Raw genomic sequence first — 27,923 nt, forward strand, 5'->3', positions numbered from 1 at the left:
CATTCAAGGTGTATTTAATTCAACCTGATGATGAGCTACAGGATGTCAGGAATCTGAAGTTATAGTATGATGCTCAGGTTTCTGATTTGTGCAGTGGATGGCAGATAATGTATCACTAACTGGGGGAATCTGGAGTAAAATACTATTATTTGGTTGCCAAATAATAGCACATTTTTTTAATGTATTTTTGTGGACTAACATAAAAAATTTACATTTGACAATGGGAAGCTATAGACTTTTGTTGGGGGACAAAATTTCTACTCAAAGCAGACTACATTTACTATAAATGAAATTTATACCTAATTCTCCCACCCTTAAGTAAGAGTGGATGAGTGATAAATATGGAACACATCACCTGCTTTCCTATGATAGTTTGCCTTGAGCTAAGCACATAAAAGAAAAACACTGCCTACCTTTGACAACCTCTATAGATGCAGCTTGGTTCTCAGATTCACAAAACTTAATTAAGCTTAGGTAAATTGCCTCATTCCCTGAGTATGACTGCACTTGAAGTTATACTAAGCTTATTTCAAAAGGAAAATGTACAGTGTTGCTGGATGGCTCAGTCGGTTGAGGTCTGACTCTTAACTTTGGCTCAGATCATGATTTCACAGTTCATGAGTTCAAGCCCTGAATCGAGCTTGGTGCTGACTGTGGAGTCTGCTTGGGATTCGGTCTCTCCCTCTCTCTCTGCCACTCCCCTGCTCACTCGTGCTCTTGCTCTCTCTCAAAATAAGTAAACATTTAAAAAAACAAAAGGAGAATATGCAACTTTTTAAGGTAACCAATAGCATCTTTAATAGTTCTTAACTTCCTAACCTAAATTTCTAATAGTAACATTTTCTATTCAAAGAGAAGTGACCAATAACTAGCCTCATTCTCTTTCTGTTCTGCTATATTTTTTCCATTGTAATTACCAAAATCTGATATCACTTATTATTATTATTATTATTATTATTATTGTATATTCATTATTGTTGTCCCTCCCTAGCAGAATGTGAGCTTCAAAATGGCGGGTTTTGTCTTTTTTGTTCATTGCATATCTCCTCAAACTATAACAGTGCCAAGAGCAAAGTAAATACCCAATCAATATCAGGTATATGAATGGATGAATGAAAGAATGAATAAGAAAACAAACATATAAATGTTTATGGTGCCCAACCAGTCACTACTACTGATGGCTCTAAAATAATGGCAGAAACAGCCCTGCATTCATACAGATTACAATCAAAACAATACAAAATATAAGCACAAATTTATCTTTAAAATCACACATGCTAGTTGTGTTATCAATCAATTCCTTCAAGAATTTAAACAGACAAGTAATGGGGCGCCTGGGTGGCTCAGTCGGTTAAGCGTCCGACTTCGGCTCAGGTCGTGATTTTGCGGTCCGTGAGTTTGAGCCCCGCGTCAGGCTCTGTGCTGACAGCTCAGAGCCTGGAGCTTCAAATTCTGTGTCTCCCTCTCTCTGACCCTCCCCCGTTCATGCTCTGTCTCTCTGTCTCATAAATAAACATTAAAAAAAAAAATTAAAAAAAACAGACAAGTAACATTTCTATATAATATCTACACACACATCATTATTGTATATACTATCCATAATATAAAAAAAAAAATAAGTAATGTACTTAAGAGGCCCATGAGGAAAACATAGAGAGATCCATACAGGAGATTTACATAAGGGGTGTGTTCGAGAAAAATGAATTAGCTAGTGGACCAAGCTTTGTCTAGGAAAGCTTTACAGAAAAATTTTAAATCACATTTTATTTTACAAAAGGGAGATAAACTGCCCAAGTGGAAGATAGTTCATTTGAGGCAAGTGGTCCAAATTTTAGTTTACCAGTAAGACTCTCACGAGGGGTTTGATCATGCGTGTGCGTGTATTTTATAGTACGGGGAGACAGTGAGACAATAAACCTTTTTGCTAAAGGAATCCAAACTGAGGTGAAGTAAGAGCTCAGGTAGAAATAGTTTTCTCTAGATGTGTATTGTATACACATTTCAGTAAGCCTCTTCTTACAATTCTCTTTTCTAAGCTAAGTAACAGCCATTCCTTTGGCTTGTAACCTCATGTACCCCATTTTCCAGGCCTTAATCTTCATGGCACTCAGCCCCAAATTGCCCACAGCTCTTAAACTGTTGAGTCCACAACTGGCACCATGTTAAGAGTCTGAGGAAAACATAAAAACTTGTCTCATGGGTCTTATTGTTCTACTACTAATTATTCACCTCCTGTCACGCTTACTCTGCAAGCGTAACTGCCAGATTTCTTCCCTTTCCTTCCATTCTCTACCATCATTCTCGACTAATTTTAAAACAGCACCTCTTGTTTGGATTACACCTGAGGTACAGTCAATTCTCCCTGACAGACATTCTTCTGAGTTTTCACTCTCTCCCCATCTCTCTCTTGTAAGTCAAATCCAAATTCTACTATTCCCCATAGTATCCTAAACCAAATCTAACACTTCAAAAGCAGGACTGTCATCTTTCTTAATATAGACATTATATATTTACTAACAATGCCAAGTATTGCATCAGCCTTTCAGGCAACCCCATTACAAATCCCTCTTCACCATGGTTAAATTTAAATAACACATCCCAGACAAGTAAGAGCCATACGTTTATTTGGGTTGAATTTCACTACATTAGAACAGCCATTCTCCAAGTTCGCTAAATCTTTTTGGATCTCCATGTCACCCCAAATGCCAAAATAAATTCCAAAAGTGAAATCAAGAATTAAAAATTCTCAAAAATCATAATACAGTAAATGAATACAGTAATGTTCAAAAAAAAAACACTGGAAAAAATAACAGAACATTTAATTGTGAGAAAATTTTACATTACTAAAAATTAAAACAAAACTATAAACCAAATAAATAATTAAAAGCAACATTTACAACATAGATGCCAAAGAATTGATTCTCTTAGTGTATAGGAAGCTCTTACTAATCAACATGAAACATACTATCACTCCTATAGAAAAGGACAAGAGGAAAATCACTCTGTCAGACTTCTATATTCAACTACCACTTAAAATTTGTACTTGAACAGGGGCAGCTGGCTGGATCAATCAGTTAAGCATGCGACTCTTGACCTTAGGGTTGTGGATTCAAGCCCCAAGCTGGATGTAGAGATTACTTTAAAAAAAATTTTTTTAATCATTTTTTTCCTTCAGGTAGGCTTCACAGCCAGCGCAGAGCCCAACATAGCGCTTGAATGCATGACCCTGAGATCAAGACCTGAGATCAAGAGTTGGATGCTTAATGACTGAGCCAGCCAGGCACCCCAAAAATAATCTTTAAAAAAATTCTACTTGACCATCTGATAAAATTTAATATAACCTAAACCAAACTCTTAATTTCCGTTGCCCTAGTTTCCGTATCCATCCTTCCACATCTCACTGGAGTCTCCTTTGACTTCTCTCCCTCAAACTCAGGCAGGGTACATCATCAAATTCCATCAGCTCTAACTTCAAAATACCCCCAGAAAGTCAGCAGTTCTCTTTGCCTCACTACTTACTATCCTGATGCTAGCTGCCATCATCTTACTCCTGGGTTATTTTAAGAGCCTCCTAACTGATCCTGCTTGTGTCCTCATCTCCCTAAAATCTATTCTCAACTCAGAAGTTAGAGTACTTTTGTTTGTAAGTAAGTTACATCACATCAGTCCTTTACTTAAATCCTCCAGTGGTTCCTCAGTTCACTTCAACTGAAAGCCAAAGTCATCACAATGGCCTGAAGAACCCTATTTGATCTCCCCTCCTTTCTCCCTCCTATGTACACAAATTCATCTCCTACTAACCTGCCCCATCCCTCGTATTTGTAGTTTGATCAAGTCAGGTAACTTTGAAATTCCCCATGTGTGTTGACTACTTCTGTAAAGTTGAACCCTCCATAGACAGCTAGCCACTTTCTGGAACCTCTAGATGACACAGGGGTACAATGAAGGGGTGGCGGTGGGGACAAAGAGGGGTGCTGCATCATGGAGTGTGGCTCATTGACCAATCTATTCTTCTGTCTATTGGTAGCACTGTGCTATCAATATTCCTGAATCACTTAAGCCAATAATACAGAAAACCAACTCCAGATTTTGACAGTTTATTCTAGCTTACCTTTCTCTCTCAGTAAATGTGATGGCCTTCATGGAATCTTAGAAAATCAACACTGGACAGAACATGGGCCTCATCTGGCACCATCTTCTCATTTCCCAGATGAAGAAACTGAGGCCCATGAAACCAAAGCAATTTTTAAAAGCAAAACAGAGGGCAAAACAGCCTCAGATCTATCCAACAGCCAGCAAGGGCTTTGGTTTCATAAAGTACTTTAGTTCATGAAGAGTACTTAATAATGACAGAAAACAGAAACAAACACTACTACAAAATCATAAAACAGTCCTATATATTTTCATAGTAGGCCTTCTTTCAAAAAAAATCAATGTCATAACAGTATAATGTCTTTACTAATAGCACTACTCTGAACTACCTAGCAGGATATAGAAATATTTCCCCTGCTTCTCTCTATATAATGATAGAATAGCAAAATAGTAATATGCTCAGACACTGCTGATAGAAATCGAGAAAGGAGGGGAAGAATTTGAAAATCGCTCTTTCATTTTGTTTGAAGGCATTTTCCTTATGAAAATCAGTATTTCTCCAGAATGGAATAATTCCTATTTAAAGCTTTAGTTGACTTGGCCTGGTTATGTGAAAGAGATTCAAGCTGCTTATTGAAGGGGATTGCACAGAACCAAATCCAAACAAAGCAGAATTCCCTTCGAATTGTTCCATCCAACTCTCCTTGGTCCAGATGGCTTCAATCGCCAGCCAGAGACTCCACCCACACCTTCCCACTCCCGCTGTGCACTGGCCCTGGACACATACTAATGACCTTCAGCTGTTCTGGCTCCCAGACTCACTTTCTCTTCCTGCCCCAACTCCTATCTCCTACAGATTTCCTACAGGGAAAAGGAGAGATTTAGGAAAAGCTGTACCTTTGGGTAAACAGATTAACATTAGAGAAACTGTTTCTTATTGCTGCTGTAACGAATTACCCCAAACATAATGGCTTAAACGAACACACACTTGTAGTTCTGTAGGTCAGAAGCCCAACATGGCTTTAGGGAGCTAAACTCATCATGTCAGCGGGCCTGCATTCCCTCTAAAGGTTCTAGGGGAAAAAGTGTTCTTTCCCTTTACCAGCTTCTGGATGCTACCAACATTCCTTGGACATGGACACCTCACCCTGATCTCTGCTTCTGTCATGACATCTCCTCCCCTGACTCTGACACCCCTACCCCCCTCCTATACAGATCACTGTGATTATACCGGCCACTCAGATAAATTTCCACAGGATATGGGGCGCCTGGGTGGCGCAGTCGGTTAAGCGTCCGACTTCAGCCAGGTCACGATCTCGCGGTCCGTGGGTTCGAGCCCCGCGTCGGGCTCTGGGCTGATGGCTCAGAGCCTGGAGCCTGTTTCCGATTCTGTGTCTCCCTCTCTCTCTGCCCCTCCCCCGTTCATGCTCTGTCTCTCTCTGTCCCAAAAATAAATAAACGTTGAAAAAAAATTTTTTTTAAAAATTTCCACAAGATAATCTTTGCATCTCAAGATCCTTGATTTAATCATGTGTGTGGAGTTCCTAATCAATACATTTACAGGTCTTAGAGATTAGGATGTGGACATTATTCTGTCTTTTCTCTAACATCAGATAGTCTCTAATACCATCTAACCTCTAATATCAGGTACTATGTACCTATCCCTATAATTATACATAAAGTCATATACACATACAAACACATACACATGTACTCAATGAGATGACATAATAAATCCATTATAGCTTAGATAAAAGTCATAAAGCAATATCCATGATTATTATATCAGGCTTATTGCAACTAGTTTCCAGTACTTCATTCTTGACAAAATATTTAATAAGAAAAAAAAAAAGCAAACTAGAGCTGATAGCCTGTGAAAGCTTGCTCAGCACTCACCTCGATATATTGAATAACTTATACTAAATTATTATTATACAATTAATTAATATTAATTCTATAACTAATTTAATATAATTTAATACACTTATATATAGTTATAATTTATATATATTATCTATATTATTGAATTTATATTAACATATATTAATTATATAGTAATATATTAATTATTACAATATATTAACACACATTAATATGTATCCATGTATATTAATATATTACATATACTAACATTACTAATATATTAATATAAGTACTTATATAACTAATATTTATAATTATATAACTAATTAATATTATTATAATTAATTGTTATACTAAATTATTATTACTGAATAATTTAGTAGTGCTCTCAGAGGAGCTCTGTGTCATTACGAGGTGCCAGCAGATGATATTTCAGCATGTCAAGTGTATCTGCTTCGGAGGGGGAAAGCACCACAGCTACCAGTACCCAGACAGAGTAGGGCCCAGGAAAGGGTCTCCAGGGCATCCCACCACCCAGTGTGATTAGGAAAGAGTTCACACAGGGGCTCAGGCAGCACCATTACTGGGACTCAGGAGTCACAGTGAGGAATGCCACCAAGTCACATGACACTTTAAGTTATGAAGTGAGAACAGCTGGGATATAAGAAACTCCAAGGAAAATTTGCCATGTTACAGGAGTTGAGGCTAAAGGCAAAAAGGAGATGTTAGATTAAGAACCTATTTGTTTCATTCAATTCAAATGTCTGATGATACATTTTTCACCTTCTTTCCCACAAATCGCTACCAAGCTACTTCTGTACTTACCAGCTTGGCCTACAACGGCACAGAAAGATTCAAATGCCCATGCTGTATACCAATGTCCTCCCACCTACCTAAGGGTTTTCTTCCTGAAAACATCCATTATCGCCCAAATCACGGATATTTTCCCCCTCTGCCTCATTTTCATCATCATAAAAACATGTTACAACATGTCCCATCTCTTAGTTTTTTTTATTTTGAGAGAGAGACACAGAGACAGAGAACACTCAGGTGCATAAGTTGGGGGAGGGGCATAGAGAGAGGGAGGGAGGGAGAATCCCACAAACTGTGACATTATGACCTGAGGAGAAACCAAGAGTCGCAGGCCTAACTAAGCCACCCAGGCATCTCTCTCCCATCTTTTAAAAAAACCCTCCTTTTATCCCACATCCTAACCATGCAACTGCTCCATTCATCTGTTCCTCATTCTACCCCTCAGAAAAAGCACCTATATTCAGTCATCATTTTACTTCACACTTTCTCTTGAACCCATTTCAATCCAGCTTTTATACCCACCTTCCCTAAACCCCATTTATCAAGGGCCCCAATACCTCCATCTAGCAAATTCAATGGACTACGCATAGAGCTCATTTTTCTTTTTTTTTTTTTTTTTTTTTTTTAATTTTCTTTTTCAACGCTTTTTATTTTTATTTTTGGGACAGAGAGAGACAGAGCATGAACGGGGGAGGGGCAGAGAGAGAGGGAGACACAGAATCGGAAACAGGCTCCAGGCTCTGAGCCATCAGCCCAGAGCCTGACGCGGGGCTCGAACCCACGGACCGCGAGATCGTGACCTGGCTGAAGTCGGATGCTCAACCGACTGCGCCACCCAGGCGCCCCTAGAGCTCATTTTTCAAAACTTCTTAGTAACAATGACCCAACTGAGCACTCCCTTCTCAAAATGTTTTTTTCCCCTGGCTTCTGGGGATGCCACCCCCTGCTGATTCTCCTCCTACTTCATTGGCCTTTCTTTCCCAGTTTCCATGGCTGCATCTTCCTCCCCTTTTTCCTCTAAAGACAGCCCAAGGCTCAGTCCTCTGCCTTCTTCTCTTCTCTAATCTGTGATTACTCTCTAAATGATCGCATCCACTCTGGTGGCTTGATATAGATAAATCTACAAATGAAGGAGTCCCAACTGTGTATTTTCATTCCCTGAACTCACATCCCTGAACTCAAGATTCCTCTAATATCCTAGCAAGCACCATGGGCATCCTAGGAGAAACAAGGCATTCTCTCCCAGGGCTGTCCAGCTCAGTAAGCTGTTCACAAAAGATCCTCGGAGTCTTCCTCGACTCTTTCTCTCATGCCTCACACCTAATTTGACAGCAATTCTGGTCAGCTTTACATTAAAAAAAAATCCAGAATATGACCACTTATCTTCCCTTTCACCACATCAACCCGTCCAAGCCAGTCTTACTTCTCCCTTAGAATCTTGAAATAACCTCCGACACATCTCCTGTTTCCACTCTTGCCCTATATAATCTACTCTCCACATAATATTCATATTTATCTTTCTAAAACATAAGCCAGGTCAAGTTACTTCCTATCTCAAAATTCCCAAATGCATTGTCATCACACTTAGAATGCATCCCAGTGTGTCAGTTGAGCAGCACCACCCCAGCCACCCGGCAGCTCCTCAGCTCTCTACAGCTTTTTGTGACCATTTTGTGACCTCTTCCAACTCCCTTCTCCAACAATCTCTCTCCAGAAAGGCTCACCTGTGTACCATTTTCCCACACAAAACTGGCGTATGAGACCCCAGCACATCACTACTTCTTCAAAAGTTGGCTATATTTTTGTATTGAATTTGTCAGCAAACCTCTCTCAGGAACTAACAAGCTCCTCTATCCTGATGGTTGGGATAGTGATAGTCTAACATCAGGCTGTGGTTCCTTCATTCCTTAAATATTACTGACTCACAATACACACCTTCCCATCTTTCATGCAATAAGTTAATGTTTCATGATAAAGAGATATTTTGGATGACAATTATCTAACATTTAAAAGCAAATTCCTCATGTTTATTTGCTGTTATAAACATGTTGACAGCTGAGCTATCTGAAAATATTTGCCTAGAATGCTTTAAAGTGGATTTGCTTTATGTTTCCTTAATTCAAAAGTCTCCCTACAGTTCTCTTGAAACTTACAAGACACTATTTTTTTAGTCAATATATTCCAGTGCACGTATGTTCTTAGGAAAATATCACTTTTAAAAAGATCTTCAACTTGAAAACTGCCATAGACATGAAGGAAAAAGACAAAAAGATTTCTGAACCTAGCTATGCATCGATACTCACTAGACAACTTTTTAAATGTAACAAAGATGCATGCAATTTGGGGATAATGCACCTAAAAAGTGACTGGAAAGCTGATCCTATTGACCCAACCAGGCTTAATGTTCCCCTCAGCTTAACTAAACTTCAGACAGCCTTCTTCCTGACCCTAGGCTCCTGATCTCCCTCTTCTTAGAGCATTTATACTCTAGAAAATTTGTCACTTTCTCTGACCCTCTGAGTGGCAAACCTTTTCAAAATTTCTTGTCAGTTTTGCAACTAGCAACGAACGTCTTTCTCAAGGACCTAGGAGCCATCCCTTTGAAATACACTCATCAAGAAAGGGAAGTACCCGGATCTTCCAGTCTCTGAGGGAGGGTAGGACCCTAACTTTGAGAAGTGCCAATTACCAAAGACAGTTGCCCTAATCACACAGGAAAACATCTGCCAAACTCAGGATAACTCAATTCCTGCCACCCCATTGATCACCCACCTAAAGTTCTCCAGTACTTTTTCACTAGCTCAGGCCAGCACGCAAGAACCCTTCCTTTGTTTCACTGAATAGAGGTCAATCTCTCTCCCTATTACAACAGTCTTGAATAAAGTCTTCCTTGCCTGTTTAACTTTACCCAGTGCAGTTTTTACTTTGACATAATCCCAGTACTGGAGATGACTAAGCTTTCAGTACTCACAGGCTTACCATCTTGACCAGATTGTCCAGGGTAGCCGGGGTTCCCAGGCTGTCCAGGTTCACCCTAGAAAGGAAAAAAAATCCTCAGTACAAAATGACCAACCATAATGATGCAATCAGACGCCTTCAAGGTTCAAACCAATTCCATTATTTGTACCTCTCTGTATGTTAAAAAACAAAACAAAACAAAAAAAAACATAAGTCCCAAAATAGGGTTAGAAAAATGCCATATTTTAAACACCCACTTTACCAAATAAAGGCTTTTTATTATGCAAAATTTTCAAGGATTTATTTCTGTGAGTATATCAAGTATAACAAGTGAGATACTTTTCACTAATGTAAAATGTCAGTATTTATGGCAGGACATTTTTAGAATTCTAAACAAATTAAGTGTCACAGCTAATATGGTTTCAATAATAGCCATCTTTCATTTGTAAGTCTACAGTCTTTATTCTAAATGTTACACTACAGATATCAATGACCTATAATGTCATAATTCAATTCACAATTTTTTTTTAAGTCCACAGGCTCTATGATCTTACGCATGGGACTCAAGTTTAAAGCTGTATGACACTCATTTCTTTTATTCCAGTCAATGCGTCTCTTTAATAATGTTAAAATTTTTAAATCTGAATATTTACATGAAAGCATGGCCAAGCCAAATAAATCTGCCCAACCCCCACAGTCTTTAACACATTTAATACCTAGAAATGAAGAAATGACCTTTGCCCTCACAATCCAAGGATGTCCCAAGAACACTATTCCCTACAATATGACAATTCACCCAGGCACATTTTATGGAACTCTAGTATGTTGTCCAATGGCATTCAGATGGTCACCACCCATAAAAAAGGGAACGTTTTTTGTGAGATAAGGGAGTTGTATAATTTAATTCTAAGAAATACTTCAAAATTAATGTATTAATCTATTACTGAGTCCATGAGATCCACATGGGGCATCTTGCTTAAAAACATATACTATCAGTAAACTCCTGCCTAGAGGTCAGACAACTGATTTCAGTTCAATAATTAATTATTTAAGAAATCATTCACACAGGACCCCAATAATTGTAAGTTAACTAAACACCAGTACTAAGGGTACTTTCACAGAGCCAGATCTGCTAGTCTGAAATACTACTTCAGGCTACTGGTTAGGGAGATTTGTTCCTGAAAAATGGAACAGGAAAAATGGAAAGAACTATGTGAACTCTATTAAGTGGCCAATGAAGGAGGGATGGGCTTTTCACTTAGGAGCTGCCCACGAGGCATAGCACAAGGAAAGGCTAAGAAAAATGGAAATGTCATTTTTAAAAGAGAGGAAGAGTAGCTATAAATCCAGGGAGAAAAATAATGCTGAAACATGTAATGTCTTTCTGAAGAGACAGAATTTATAATTCTAACCCAAGGACTTCCATTAAGGAGTAACACTCTGGTTCTCTAGGTAGTTAGCGTTTTCTCTTTTTTATTTTTATTTTTTAATTTTAGAGAGAGAGAAAGAGAATGAGTAGGGGAGAGAGGCAGAGGGAGAGAGACAAATAATCTTAAACAGTCTCCATGTTCAGCATGGAGCCCTACATGGGGATAAATCCCATGACCACGAGATCATGCCCTGAGCAGAAAGCAAGAATGCGACTCTTAACTGACTGAGCCACCCAGCCGCCCTGAGTTTTACTGTTCTTATTATGAGAGGATCCACCTTCACCTCTGGCCTCCCTGCCATCTTTTATCCATGTTCAGATTGGACCTGAGGTCTTTCAACACATTCCATTTTTTTTTTCTCTTGGCAAGAAGTTTTCCTTCCTTATCCACTTAAGAATCAATTATTCCTCCCCTGTTCTCTCACTCTCTCTCTCTCCCGAAAATAAACACTAAAAAAAAATTATTTTTAAGGGGCGCCTGGGTGGTTCAGTCGGTTAAGCGTCCAGCTTTGGCTCAGGTCATGATCTCACAGTTCCCAAGTTCAAGTCCCACATCAGGCTCTGTGCTGACAGCTCAGATCCTGGAGCCTGCTTCGGATTCTGTGTCTCCCTCTCTCTCCCTCTGCCTGTCCCTTGCTCTCCTCTCTCTCTTGAAAACATTTTAAAAAAAAAGAATCAATTATTCCTTTTTACTTGATGTCTTTTTCTTTTGAAATGCGATAGCAGCTCTTAACTGTTTCCTTATTCTTAAGTAGATTTCTTTCAGTTTTTCCTTGATTAGTCTGCATTTATCATTTGAACTGAAACTGTGCAAACTCGTCCTTTTTTGGCAGAAGAGGCAGGGGTTGAAAATGCTATTAGGTAGAGATTCAAGAACTATTTGCCAGTTGATTTATTTTAAACTTTTTTTAAGTTTATTTATTTTTGAGAGAGAGAGCACAAACAAGGGAGAGGCAGAAAGAGAAGGAGAGAGAGAGAATCCCAAGCAGGCTCCGCAATGTCAGCTCAGAGCAAGAGGAGGGGCTCAAAACCATGAACTATGTGATCATGACCTGAGCCTAAATCAGACACTTAACCAACTGAGCCACCAACGTGACCCTACCAATTGACTTAAGTCAAATTTCCTGTTAATGACCCTCTTTATTTGCAGCATATTAATCATCAGCAAAATCTAGGATATTAAAAGGATCTTAGAGGGGCGCCTGGGTGGCGCAGTCGGTTACGCGTCCGACTTCAGCCAGGTCACGATCTCGCGGTCTGTGAGTTCGAGCCCCGCGTCGGGCTCTGGGCTGATGGCTCAGAGCCTGGAGCCTGTTTCCGATTCTGTGTCTCCCTCTCTCTCTGCCCCTCCCCCGTTCATGCTCTGTCTCTCTCTGTCCCAAAAATAAATAAAAAACGTTGAAAAAAAAATTAAAAAAAAAAAAGGATCTTAGAGGGTTTATTTTTTATGACAAAGCTGAAATACAGGTTTGGGATAAGAAGAAACGAGATTTGTGGTTTAATGCTGCATAAAAGTACAAAACATACTTAACATTTTAAATAAATAAAAACTAGGTTTCAAGACAAAAAAAAAAATCACTCACAAGATAAATCCAATGTGACTTTGTAAGGACCATAACACTGGTGAACGGGCCCCAAGAGGGAAAATAATCTCTTTTTCAGGTTCTATTATTTCTGGTAGGTTTTACTGGTTATTTTGACTATTGCCCTACTATTTATTTGCAAAAACTCAGGAAGGGTTGGTGTTGTTTCCATAAAATTGGGAGAATAAAGTAAAACACTAATTTTGGAGAGACGAACAATCAGAATAAAAATTCAATTGTATTACTATAATAAAAGCTGATGCTCAACCTTTGTTAATTATATGCTACACACTGCTGTAAGAGATTTACATATGTTAAATTACTTAATCCTTTTAATAATCCCATGACACAAGTAATTTCATTATTCCCATTTTCTGTATAGGACAACTGAGGCCCTGAGGGTTAGGTCACTTGCTTAAGGTCACACAGCAGTAGTGAAGATGTCACTTGAACTCAGCCAATGCAGGCCCAGAGTCCATGCTCCTAAACACCACTGTCCCTGCCCACATTAAAACGCATACACTGATTAGAACCAGACCTGGGGACTGCTAAGAAACTTAACATGGAAAACAATTTCCAAATATATTACTTGAGACGTAGGGCCTATTGTACAACTGTGACTAAATTCCCAATCCAGTTTCTTCTAATTTAGTTGAAACATTTGCACATTTTGAATTTTAGAAACTATGTGTTCAGCTGAAAAGCAATACTTACTTATGTTGAACTGAACTCGTGCCACAGGATTTTTGAGTTGTTGACAGGAGTGGAAATGTCATGGACTAAGCTAAAACATCTCTGCATCTGGCCTCTCAAGTCATGTAAATATGAATAATTAAAGTAAGAAACAGTTGTGCTTGCAGAAGCAAGCTAATAGTTTAAGTTGCTCATCTGAAACAAAGGTCTTTGGAGCCCTTCACCTAGGCCCACATCCCAGGTATTCAAGCCCTTTTCTCAAAAATCCTTGTGCCTTCATGCTCCCCTGAAGACTTGCAGGAGTCCTGACCTACGACCTATTCCCTCTTCCCAAACCAACCTCTTCCCTCCCTCAAAACTCAAACACCCACTCACAGGCTAGAAGGAATCCACTTAGTCTGGGGAAATCTACATAAAAATGTGAATGCCCGGTGGCCCCTGAAATTTTCCAAAGGCTTTTGTATTTTAAACAGAGGATACTTTGATAGCTCAAAGAAATCCCTAATCAGTGGACTGATGAGGGTGAAACAAAGGAAGTCAATAGAGACAGATACAGCTGGAGAGGGGGAGGCAGCAATTTCAGAGGAAAGGATTAGTAAGAAATTGCTCCTTCCTAAAAAGAGGACAAAACGCCTTCTTTCCACTTCTGAACTAATAGCTCTAATATCAAGGTTAGATCAAATGTGGGAGTCTGCCCCCACAAACGTTCCTATGACTATTCAAGTGGAGAGAGAACCTGCCAATCACAAAGGTCTTTTGAAAGGGGGTGTTTGGGGGCGCCTGGGTGGCGCAGTCGGTTAAGCGTCCGACTTCAGCCAGGTCACGATCTCGCGGTCCGTGAGTTCGAGCCCCGCGTCAGGCTCTGGGCTGATAGCTCGGAGCCTGGAGCCTGTTTCCGATTCTGTGTCTCCCTCTCTCTCTGCCCCTCCCCCGTTCATGCTCTGTCTCTCTCTGTCCCAAAATAAATAAAAAACGTTGAAAAAAAAAATTTAAAAAAAAAAAAGAAAGGGGGTGTTTGTAAATTGGGGATTGCCTGGATCTTCCACAGCACAACAAAGGCATTCCATCCCACACAAGTCAACTGGGAAGAGGGGTGAATCTTATTTGTTCAATGATTTCATAATTCATTAAATTAAAAAACTACCATCATTAAGCACTGTTAGACACTGGAATTTCAAAGGAGAATTTAGTTTTTATTAAATGTAAAGTGCTTGCGTAGAAAAATTATTCAAACAGGTTTATTGGATCCTCCCTATATTTGACATTAAGAATGCAAAATGAATTAGCTTTTCTTTAAGGAACTCGCAATCCAGTAACAGACATATATTTCTATGCTTTTTATAGAGTTATAATGCCATGGTAAGTCTAAGTACAGGCTACCACAGTCAATTCGACCTAGTTTTCCAATAGGGTTGTCCTATCTTTTGGAAACTCAGAGAATTCTAAACAGATGACTTTCTTTATCCTAGAATAAGCATTTACCCACCTACCCACACAAGAATTTCACCTCAGTTTCAGTCTCAGGACTCAACTATCAGCTCCCAGAAATCTATTTCTGGTTAGCAGGAATACTAGATCTGTTTTTCACAGGTAACTCTATTTGATGGTTATCTACAAAACTTTCCAGAGAGCATCTAACAAAAATGCCCATTAAGTTTCAGTTCAATCTATAAGTAAAAACACTTCATCTGTTTTAGTTCCAGTTGTGCTGATCTAATTAAAACCCTATTAATTCCCCAAGCCAGAAATTCTCTAAAGGAAATACAACTCAGAGTGTTGCTAGGAATTCTGTTTTTCACATGCAGGTCCCTGATGTGGGCTAGGAACCACCTCCAGGGGAAAGAGCCCTAAAAGGATGGAAGAGCATGTGTGTGTTCCTGTTCTCCTGCCAGATTTTCTGAAGAAAATGGAAAGCAGATCGAGAAGGCACGCCAACTTGAAGATTGGTGGAAAACTGCAATTTCACTTAAAGTAGTAGGTGGCAATAGTGTGAGATTATGACTAAGAAAATGAACATGAGGAACACATGGAACTTGGAAACACTGGATGTCAGAGGCTTTACCAGATAAGACAAAGGGTACTCTGGAACTTTTCTGTAGAAACACATGTGAATAAAAACTGATGTCACTTCAAGACACCTAACAGATCACTAATAAAGATTCAGAAAGCATCAGAGGCATCTGATGTCTCCCCAAAAGAAGACAAACCTTAAGATACCCTAGTGGTGGCCAGAACCTCCCTGGGAGTCAGGAAAGCACTCTGGGCTTTGAGAGGTCAGACATAATGGGACTCTCATTTCCATATTATATATCTTACAGATCAAATAATTCTTATGTATAATATTTCAAATTGAATTTATATATATATGTATGTGTATATGTATACATATATGTATGCATGTATGTATTGTATGTATATGTATGTATATATGTATACATATGTGTATATATGTATGTATATACATATACATATATGTATGTATATACATGTGCATATATGTATGTGTATACATATACATATACATATAAGCCCTGTGTGGGGCTCTGCACCGACAGCACAAAGCCAGCTTGGGATTCTCTCTCTCTGCCCTTCCCCACTCATTCACCCCCCCCAAAATAAATAAATAAACTTTAAAAGGAAGAACACTTAGATTAACTTACCTAAATGCCATTTAAAAATACTTTATAATAATAAATTGATTATGATATACTGAAGTCAAATTCCAAACCAAATAGATTTTCTTTAAATAAAATAATGAATGTGTACTTTTATTTGTTAAATTATATTTGTTTCTTGATTTTAATGCTAGACCTGGAGTGTGTCATGAGCTATCACATAAAAATGGACAGGAGAAACATGCATAAAAGATAGGAAGAATTAAATCAGATGAGCAATTTAAAATCTAAAATTTTCAGTGATGGTGACTAAAACACTTAAGGAAATTCCATCAAAATGAACATCATAATTCATATTTATTGCTTGGTCACCTCAGGCAATAAATGATCAATACACAAAACACTCTTTTTGGCTAGGGAGTCATACCTGCTTCCAAGTTAGACATCATTTTTATTTAAGTGATACTGTAAAATACTATTAAATGAATAAGATTCACATAGAGTAGACAAACCACTTAACGTCTCAGTATCAGGCTGGGTCTAAGTGATGCCACAGTAAGTATTCACTTACACTTAATCATTCATATTTAATAGCATAGAAACATATTCAAAATATTTAGTTATATAAAAAGTAACTAGTTGAGAAATAGTATGCACATCATAGCTCCAATCACATAAAAATGTATAATACACAAATATGTAAATGTTTATATACACATACACACAATTAACATATATACACACAAATCAATATATGCAACTGGAAGATGTGCATATATGAGTATCACTAATAGACCTACTCCCCCAAAGTGATTATCACATAATTAAGTAAAATTAATAAATCTCTATATGCCTGTTTTTTAGAATTAGACATCAAACATAATGTTGAAGTCAATTTTAATATTTCTACTTCATTTTTCTATCTGAAAGTCATTTCTGTTTATTTTTTAAAAAAAGTTTTCTAATGTTTATTTTTGAGAGACACAGAGAGAAAACGTGTGAGTGGGGGAGGGGCAGAAAGAAAGAGAAAGAAAAAGAGAGAGAGAGAGAGAGAGAGAGAGAGAGAGAAAATCTGAAGCAAGCTCCAGGCTCTGAGCTGTCAGCACAGAGCCTGACGTGGGGCTTGAACTCACAAACCGTGAGATCTTGACCTGAGCTGAGGTTGGACATTTAACCAACTGAGCCACTCAGGCACCCCCTATCTGAAAATCATTTTGACAAACTGAGAATTTGGAACACATCTCAACAAATGCCCTTTCTTCATTTTTTATTAGATTGCAACGAGGTATGGTTCTTGGAATCTGGCAGCAGTCTTTAAGGGTGGTGGGAGGGAACCAGATAAACCAGCAAACTAATAAAGTTCCCTCACTTTACTGTGGGCCAGGGGAATCAGTTCTAGGTTCAAAGGCATTTATAGATTAGAATATGCTTTTTTAAAAAAATCACTATAAGTCAGGTTTTAAACTGTTCTAAGACACTAGGTAGAAATTTCAAAAAAGGGTCAGCGGTGCCTAGGAATTTTGCGCATTTGCTCAGCTCTTTTGTTTGTGGGTTTTAACAAGAAAAGCATGTTAGGCAGTACTCACTTTGGGGCCTTGCAGTCCTGGTTTTCCCGGAGGACAAACACAGGGAGCTGGAGTAGAGCCTACATCACTGGGACCGTTGAGGCACTACAAAGACAGAAATGGAAAAAAACAACAAATGTGGGAAGACACATACATATGCATGTGTACACAGGTATGTGTATGCACCTGCATGCGAAATGGTAAAGGTATCTCACACTGACTTTCCAATTTTATTCAGACCAATCCAATACAAAATTCTGAATCACAAAAAGCTATGAAAACGAAATACACTCCAATGACATAAAAAATGAGTTCTATTTGTCTAATATACTCACAGTTGATGGAAGCAAGCTAAACAGTCCCACAGTACAAATACTACCTTAAGGAGAATAATAGTTTCCAGGCCTACCTCACCATTCTGAAAGAAAAGGAAGAACAAATGGGTTTTAAAAGATGCTTTTAATTTTTTCTAAATTTTCTTCCTAATTTACAGATATTTCATCGTCCAGGTTCCAGATACATGAAGTATTGGAACCGGCAAGAGTTAAAACATTTGCTTGCAACTATCCTTAAAAAAAGTACCTATTTATACATGTCATGACAACATTTACAGTAGGATAAAGTAAGGAAACGAACAACAATGACGAGTGAAAGGAGTAAACGAAAATGCCAAAGCAGCTTGGTATAATGGCCACTCAGGAGCAAAAGTACCTCGGTGAGATTTATATGCCCCCTCGAAATTTCTGGAAGTCATTTAAGAACCAGAGGAAAAAGCCAAAACACATCTGAGAGAGTCACAAATTCCACGCATTAAATTTTATGCCTTTTACTTTAGGAGAACTTCTCACTCAACAATCTGTTTCTCAGTGAATAACACATGATTTTAAATAGGTTAATAATCTTTCCAAACAATAATAAATTCAATCAGAAGATAAGAAAGTGGGAATAAGATGCAAAAGGCAAACAAGCTTCATGAACTCACACCTCAGAGGAAGGGAAGAGACATAAAAACACAAAACAGTGGCTGTGAGGACTGAGAATCCACCATTTAATCCTGGGCTTTCATGATGTGGGAGGGTAATGGTAATGGCCATCACATCGATGAAGAAATATCAACAAGTAAGTATATAAGATGGACTCTCAAATGCAATCACTTATTAGTACTTTTAGGAGAGATTAGAGATTCATATTCTAAGCTATAAATATCTAAAATAAAAGTTACAGAAACAACTACCTATCTAAAAGACCAAGAATGAATTATTTCTAAAAGGTTCTATGTTGGATTTTATTATAGATCCTTCATAGCACTGCTCCACATCCTCAAGTTTTCAGAACATGTGGATTTGCAGATTATTCAGTTTGATAGGAAAAAAGGAGATTATGACAGTATGACTTTACAAACTAAAAGAACTATAGCATGAGCTCAAATGTCACTGGAAACTTTTACAATATTCTGCCTTATTTGCATTACAAATACATATATATATGTATATGTATATATATACATATACATATATACATATATACATATATATATATACATACACACACACACACACACACACACACACACACACACACACACACATAGGTCCAAGGAGAGAGGGATTGATTACACACACACATACTAGGAGCAGACATATATAATAAGACTAATATTTTAGCTTATAATTATTTCCTCCTAACACATTAATGAATATAGCTACATAAATAGAAAGTGGCTTATAACCTAGAAACAAGAAAATCTTACTTAGGTAACAACAACAAAAAGAAACCTATATATTCCTTATGGTTTGAGAAAATGTGCTGATGAACAGGAAAATCAATCACTTCCTATTCTTCAGAATTTTGCTGTGTGGGGTATTCTGTCCACACATTTAATGAAATATAGAAATGTATTTACACTCTAGATATTCAGACAAAGAATCCTATGTTTTTCTAGAGCAGGCCCAGTCCTGCTTCACTTGAGTACTGGAAATATCACATGCTGAGATGTGTAAAAAATACTTCCTTGTGCTCTTCCATTCCTATGTGTACAGAGATACATTATAATTTTATTTCAATTATGAAATATGTTTTAATCAATGTAACTTTATTTGCACTGACAATTAACAAACAAATTAACGCTGTATATTTAATTAAGGCTCACACATTATCATTTGTTTATTGCTCTGAAAGTACTGAAGCAACACTCGGGGGAAAACAATCCATCCTACTCACAAATCCAGGAATCTCGCATGCCGTCTCTCTGCTGTTCTGTTCTGGGTCACAGTAGATTCGCAACTTCTGGACATCAAACTAGGAACAAAACCCACTCAAGTTAAAATTGAGGCACAAGCTAATAGCTTAATAAAAGCAACCCAAATACATTAGCTGTTATGTAAGGTTTAGCACTCAGCTAAAACATAAAAACACTAAATCTGAATACCTAAGATACAGTTTAAAGATGTGATGCAACATAATTCATAACGAAAACTCTAGCACTAAAAACAAATCTCTGATGTCCTTCAGGAACCCAGTGGAGCTTTTATTATTATCTCTGTATTAAGAGCTAGTCTAGAGAGCATTTCCTAGGACACTTAAAAGCTTTCCCAGGCTTTCTGTGTTTATCCTAAATCTCTGCAACATTTCTGATTACAATAGAGTCGGCTTAAGAAGTCATCTTTCCATTCAGACACTTAGTTGATGGCATGGAGTGTTATGTGATGAGTAGGCCAAACACCTGTTTCTATTTAAACACTTACTACAATTTGACACGTAACATTAATACAGAGAGACCATGTGCATAATTTGGATGTGACAGTCTTCCCTTAATAGAAACACAGTGGGAAAGACACACCTTTTCAAACAAAGCATTTTTCAAGAAATGGCTATCTTTTTATACACACACTTCTCAAACCAGATAGATACTCCAGCTTCAAAAATATTTCAAAAATATCAAAAATTAGTTTTAAGAAGAAAGAACACCAAGATGCATTCATCTTATTGTATCCTCACAGCTGCAAACAAATTTTATAGCCCCTACTCACAGCTCCAATCTTACATTTTCTTTTCCAAATTCGTTATCTCCTGGGAAATATGAAATTAATGTTTCCTAAGAATGTAGAATTCTACCCTTAACCCAGGGGAACATTTTTCTAAGAATTCCTATAAAATCTATTAAGTCTAACTTTGCATTTTAATACACACTCAAATACAAAATCCCACCAATAAACTGAATACATTTTAAGTGTCTTAAAGGAATTAATAATTAAGTCAAATGCAGTTAAATGTCATAAATACTACCACAAAGGACAGCAAGAGCTCCACTTTATACAATGCAAAAAGCAAATCATTGTTCATCTACCTGAACGGTTTCTTCTTTCCCAGAATACTTTCCAATTTGAGTTTGCCCGCTGATGAAGATCCCTAAAACTGGATGTAAGGGCTTGTTTTCAATCTGTTGATCATCGATATACAGAGTTACATCTTGTTCTGTTACTAAGAGACGAATTTGATGCCAGCCTTCATCAAATAATGTCTATAGGAAGAAAGTATGGAACATTCATGAACAAAATGCTAACCATCTTTCATTTTCTTTGTTCCCATTCCTTCGCTGCCAACCATAAATCCATACCACATAGACGGTCTGTACCATATACTAATTCACCTTGACCCAAGCGGGACCTTAAACGCTACTAATTAATTAATCCCCATTTTCCATTACATATTCATTACATATTAGTAGATGTATCAATTTCCTGAAGCAATTCCTTCCAGGTCACAAAAAAAGTTCCTTATGTCTGAATCCAAATGGCTTCTCCCATTCTTCATCCTATTTACTTCATTGCAACTTTGCACCCTTAACGAGTACATCTTCCTTGATATCCTCATTCAACTTCCATGATTCAAACCATCTTGATCATCTTCGTTTCTTTTTCTCCCTTTGCTTATTCTGTTTCTTCAAAGGCTCCTCTTCCTCACCTGCCCTTTGATGAGGTCATTCTCCACAGGTTTGTCATTGACCTTTTTCATTCTCCCCTTTGATTATCTTACCCACTTCTACAGGACAATTATTACTTCGATGGAATAACTCCCATATCTACATCAACAGCCTGGACCTCATTCCTACATATGGGACCTACAATTCTAATACTGGCTAGTATAATTTTACCAGGATATTTCACAATCAGACTGAGAGAATGTGTAAGCAAAATGAACTTGAACTATCCCCAAAATTTTCTTCCTTTCAGTTTCCCTCAGATAATAATATCTTCAGTTTCTAAACTGCAACAAGTGTCTTTACCTCTTGCTCTCCCCTCAGTTCTAATAATAACCAGACGCAAAGTTCTACCAAATATGTCTTTTGACTCAAATTCACTTCTCCCTTTCCATTCTCATTACCATTGTTTAGGTTCATGGATATCTTGCTTTATCTAAATAATTTTCAAACACATCTCTAATCCTGCTCTCTCTAAGCCATTGTTCATACCTCTACTACCATTAATCTCTCTCACTAGAATTTCATCAAGAGAAGATACCACATCTTATTCATTTCTGGATTCCCAGGACCTATGCCAATTCCAGGAAAGAAATGCAAGTATTCTTTGTGAAAGCAAAAGGAGGAGAGCGAGCTGCTTTGACTAGGGCACACCTATTAAAGACTTTTAGATGGAATCCTGTCATCCACTGAATGAAGTCTAAAACCCTGTGTATGGTTTCCAGGTCCCCATAAATTGAGTTCACACCTTGTTAGCTCTTTCTTTCATGTATCTTATACTCCAAACACAGGGGGCACCACTTTCTACCCTTTAAATAAAAACCCTGCGTTTTATTATACATGATTACTCAATACTGAACCACTGACTTACATATCCTTAGCTCTCTTCATCAAAATCCTATTCGTTCTTCAAAGTCCCATCCAAAAAGCAGCTCATTAATAAGTCTTGTCCACATTTTGTGTTAGAATCTACCTTTCCCTCTACACTCCACTAATACTTAGTACTCCTATTAGATATCAGAGACCTTCAATCTTCCATTATATATAAGTTCCTTCGAGGTATGAAATATGCCTTATTCATTTGTGATTTCTTATAGAACCTAGCAATTTGCCTTTAACAAAAATAAAGTTTTTAAAAATTTCATCTGCTTGCCATATGAAATTGCATAGATGCATAATTTCATATACAACCTTGTACACTTCCTAAATTATACAATGTAGTGTTAGACTACCATAATTATAATAATGACCAAAACATAACTGTTTTTATCACTACATCTGTATTCCGAACATATTTGACTTGAAAATAAACTTTTATTTTTAGTTTATCAATTTTATTAAATACAGCTTCCTTCTGGAGAAACAAAATGTCCTCCCAATAATTGTGAATTCTTTACCCATTATCTACCTGTATTTGATGTTCTAACAAATGTCTTGATCTCAGCATTTTGTAGGACATGGTAATGTAAGAACAACCAACCAGACTTTGAAACTGACAAGACTTAACTTCAATTCCTGATGTCACCACTTACTAGCTGTGTTATTTTGAGGTAGGATTTAATATCCCTGCATTTTTTTTTCTGTCTGTACAATGAGAACAATACCTTCTTCCTTGGGTGGATATTATAATTACGCGTTCAGGGCATCTAGTAGTAGGCACTCAAAAAATGTGAATTAGCCCCACCCCTTAATCCCATTTAAGAAATAATTTTCCTTCAGGGCACCTGGGTGGCTCAGTAGGTTGAGAGTCCAACCTCGGCTCAAGTCATGATCTCACTCCTCATGAGTTCCAGTCCTGATGTCTCACAGCTCAGAGCCCTAGAGCCTGCTTCAGATTCTGTCTCCATCTCTCTGCCCCTTCCCTGCTCACACTCTGTCTCTCTCTCTAATACAAATAAATATTGAAAAATTAAAAAAAAAAAGAAACAAATTTCCTTCATCTGTTGCTTTTATTCAGTAAAGCAACATTAAATTATGAAGTCAGTATCTTTTCAGCCGTGTTAAAATTATGGCTCCCTTCCTCCAAACACACACAAACCTGCTAATACCACCATGAATACCACCATACTCATACCCAGGCATATTTACCTTAACTTGGGAGTCAGCAAAGGTGACCACCTGTGAGCCATTAATTATGCTGGTTGTTGTAAACAGTAATGTTTTATCCACACCATTTAAGGTAACTGCTATTTGTGGCCTTCCGTCAATGGTTAAAATTCTCCATAAATCCCACATTTTCTTGACCTTAAATCTCTGAGTGGAGACAAATACATATGATGGAGGAAGACCTTCTGGGAAAACATTGCTAGAAAAAGAAGAATATGCATAAGCTTAAAGAATTCTCAACATATCTACAGACATACCAAAAAAAAAAAAAAAAAGAAGTCAGATCAACACATAATGTCATAATGTTTACCTTGTGAATTCTGATAAGTCAACTTTAGATGTTACTTCATATCCTTTTATCTTTGTTGGTGAAAGCGGGATTCTTTTCTTAACCTTTTTCTTTACTCCCAAGCCTAAAAGAATATCAAACCCTTTCTCATCGCGAGCTGCCACTGGAATTCGTGTTGGACAAACAGATTCTACAAATCCAAAGCAAAGGCAGTAAACGTTAATTAGTCACAAATTACTTCGACAAAGAAAAAATGTCAAAGGAGAAATATTAGAGAAAATAATAAAATCTGCATATGCACACAAATGGATGTAAATGCATTGTCTGAAAAAATATGCAGGAGTGATTTTGGCATTCGAAGTCTCAAAAGTCTTTTTCCCCCTAAAAAGGGATAAAAGTAAAACAGAAATATAAAAGAAACACTTGCTAATGTACTGTTTTAAGAACACCATGTTGATGTTTTTACTTCACTATTTTGAACACGAAGCAACCTGATACCGGTGGGGTAGGAGAAGACTGGAATGGCATTCACGATTCTCATCCAGTATTTGGTGTTAATTTGTCACATGACCTTGCAGAATTCTAAATTTCTTGGATCTAGGAGATGAACTCTAAGATTCCATTCTTGCATTCACAGCATTTGAGGGGTAAAAAAAAGTAGGTGTCATTCTTGATATTCTTTCCAGTTTAAGCAGTTAATAATTCCACAGTTCAAAGCACATTGTTTCTATTACTCTGGAAAAAACTGTGGGTCTTTTCTGTTCATCAAAGTACTCAAAATGAGGCTATTATCTCATCTATTATTAACTATATTATTACATTAATCATATTTATAAATAAAGACTATTTCCTTAAGAAAAATCATTAATATTTCTATTATACAATTGTCTATATGTTATAAAAATATGGCATGCTTTTTGCTGAGAAACTAGCACCTAAAATTACGTGGAAAATTTTACATGGTTGAATGCAATTAAGCTGTTCTGTAGATATGTTGCAGTATTTTCAGATTCTTCCAAAGTCCTCATATAACATACATATTGAGCATGACTGCTTACATTTTATAGAGCAGCTAACAAAATAAAACAAGAACTCCACTAAACATACTTTAAAACAATCATTCTTACACAACATTAAGAAGAGGGAAAAGTATCATATTTACAATACAATAAAAAGTAATGAGATGGATTTTATGAGCCTAACACATACAGTCATAACTTACACCATAGAATACTGGAAATAAAATAAAGGTTTGATAGAAATAAAATAAAAAGTATTCCTGGAAAAGAAGGGACATTTTTCTCTTCGGGTCTTAAGTTTTGAAGTGACCCAATGAATTACAACCGTCTTTCTCTGGTAAGCTTGGAGCTGACTTATGGGGAGATACAGGAATGAGGCAAACACGTTGATCCAGTGAGCTTCATGAGACTGCACACCATGATTAACCCCCACACCATCCCAGCAACGCAGGGCTCACTTATTCCCTCTCCCACCTCAGAAGCAGGGTCTGCCCATTAAGCTCATACATGGTCTAGAGAGGAAGCCAGAATACACTAGCTCCCCAGGCTCACTGACTCAAGGAGAAGAAAACCGAAGGCACGCTGCCAACCATGACCAGTGACGTTTAACAAACTCACTAATCTGAAAACCCATTTTCTCATTCACCGGTAAGGAGCTAGAAAGGGATGAGAGAGGTCAGAAGAGTCAGTCTAGTTGAAGTTACTCCCAATGAAAACATGAACAGCAGGGAATGTGTTCCTAATAACACTATATTCTAGAGTTTAAATCATAAATCAATCAAATTAAATAATTCCTGTCATGATGCAGGGGTTCTTTTTTGGCAGGCGGTGGGGGGAGGTATGCAGAACAATATATGAAGCCTCATTTCAGACGCATTTGATTTAAAACTACAAAAGAAAGAAGGTCAGCTGGAAAGAAAATGTGTGAAACATTACATCATAAGAATATTTAGATCTGAATTACTCCTTTGATTTGCTTTACAAATGAGAAATTCTAAGATGTTAGATAAAGATCTCAGACTTCAAACAAGAACCTTAGCTTTAGACTTAAGCCTCGCTCTTAACCTCTCCTGAACCTCTGGATTATCATCTGTGAAGTGGGAACAATGATCTCCTTCACAGGGATTGTCTGAGGATCGAATGTGATGTATGTGAAAGTGCTTTGTGACTCCAAAATGGCCCATAAGTGCAGGGGATAAAGCAATTACTGTGTTCATTCTTTTGCTATAACAAAGTCCTTTACACTGTATTGTAATCCCCACAATTTCATGGGGGAACAGTGTAGCATGGCTTGTGAAATCAAGAATGTACCATACAGCCATGTTTTCATTTCTACCTAGCACATCTTATTAGGAAAAATGTATTTAACCAACTATATTTTCTTGAAGGTAATTTTTCTTCCCAATTTGTTCACCTGTAAGGAGAACAGTAAGATATGTTAATACATGGGAACTGAAAAAAAAGGTAGTTGAGATGCTCCGATACCAGTATTATGTTTGTATATACCTAGTTATAGGAAACTGGTAAAAGAAGCTTCCATACATAAAATGCTACGTTTTATAGATGGAACAATTATTTTATGTATGGAACAACCAACAGTTCTTCACAAACTTCAGCGGAAACCTAGGGAAATAATTTCCCCCATTGTGTAGAAAAAAGGAATATATGCATAAGTATATAAACCACATCTAGAGAGAAGTATGGAAACTGGAAATAAGAACTGAAACGTGGAACTTATCATTCTAAATACGAGGCAAGTCAAATGCTAAGAGAGACTCAGTTGGGAGCCTGTTATAACACCCACAATAAGTAATTAGAACAATCTAGACATACCAAGTTATTTTAAAGGAATGCATTCAGGAACAAGGATAAACAAAACAGAAGACCTAACTTCACAAATGATTTCCTATACCAACTACACAGTTTCGATTTCATTTTACACTTATATGTTCAGAGTATTCAGAATAGGAATGCTTTCTGGGATGAGCAAAGATTACTCTATTTATTTTAAACACTAGGGTCCAGCAATGTCTGCTTTTCAGTTTGGATGGCTTATTTTTGCTTTTCTTTCTCTTGTCTTTGGGGATAATTATCTAGAAAAATGTTGCTAGAGCTGATATCAGAGATATCACTGACTATATTCTCTTCTGGCAATTTTGTGGCTTCAAGTCTCACATTTAGAACTTTAATCCACTTTACTTTAGAATGGGAGAAGATATTTGCAAATGATATATACAATAAAAGGGGTTAATATTCAAAATTTACACAGAACTTATAAAACTCAATACCAAAAAACAAACCAATTAAAAAACGGACAAAGGACATGAATGGACATTTTTTTCTAAAGAAGACATACAAAGACATGAAAAGATCACTGATCATCAGGGAAAGACAAATCAAAAGCACAATGAGATATCAACTTACACCTGTCAGAATGGCTAAAATCAAAAAGACAAGAAATAACAAGTGTTGGTAAGGAACAGTGTAGAGGACAAGGTAAACTGGTACAGCCACTATGTCAAACAGTACGGAGGTGACTCAAAAAATTAAAAATCAAAATGCCATATGATCCAATAATTCTGCTACTGGGTAGTTACCCCCCCAAAAAAACAAAAATATGAATTCAAAAAGATTAGATGCATCCCTACGATTGTTGTAGCATTGTTTACAATAGCCAAGATATCAAAGCAACCTAAATGTCCGCTGATAGATGAATGGATAAGGAAAATGTGACACACACACACACACGCACACACACACACACACACACGTGAATATTACAGAGCCATAAGAAAGGATGAGATCATGACATTTGCAACAACATAGATGGACCTAAAGAGTAGTATGCTAAGGGAATTAGGTCAAAGAAAGACAAATGCCATATGATTTCACTTACATGTGGAATCTAAAAAAATTAAG

At 37.3% G+C, this 27,923-nt stretch overlaps 1 protein-coding gene across 1 annotated transcript in view; it reads right to left on the reverse strand.

The window, feature by feature from the left end:
- COL21A1 (collagen type XXI alpha 1 chain) overlaps positions 1–27,923 on the reverse strand; it is a 174,300-nt gene that overhangs the window by 81,080 nt on the left and 65,297 nt on the right. Inside the window, exons 4-10 of the mRNA XM_030315738.1 lie at positions 24,007–24,175; positions 23,679–23,895; positions 20,958–21,131; positions 19,832–19,909; positions 18,021–18,029; positions 17,633–17,716; positions 9,740–9,802 (exon numbers count right to left, since the gene is read on the reverse strand). Of these exons, the coding sequence (XP_030171598.1) occupies positions 9,740–9,802; positions 17,633–17,716; positions 18,021–18,029; positions 19,832–19,909; positions 20,958–21,131; positions 23,679–23,895; positions 24,007–24,175 (794 nt within the window). The remainder of the gene's footprint in view (positions 1–9,739; positions 9,803–17,632; positions 17,717–18,020; positions 18,030–19,831; positions 19,910–20,957; positions 21,132–23,678; positions 23,896–24,006; positions 24,176–27,923) is intronic.

This window comes from Lynx canadensis, chromosome B2 (genome assembly GCF_007474595.2).
Source record: "Lynx canadensis isolate LIC74 chromosome B2, mLynCan4.pri.v2, whole genome shotgun sequence".
In the NCBI taxonomy this organism is placed as follows: Eukaryota; Metazoa; Chordata; class Mammalia; order Carnivora; family Felidae; genus Lynx; species Lynx canadensis.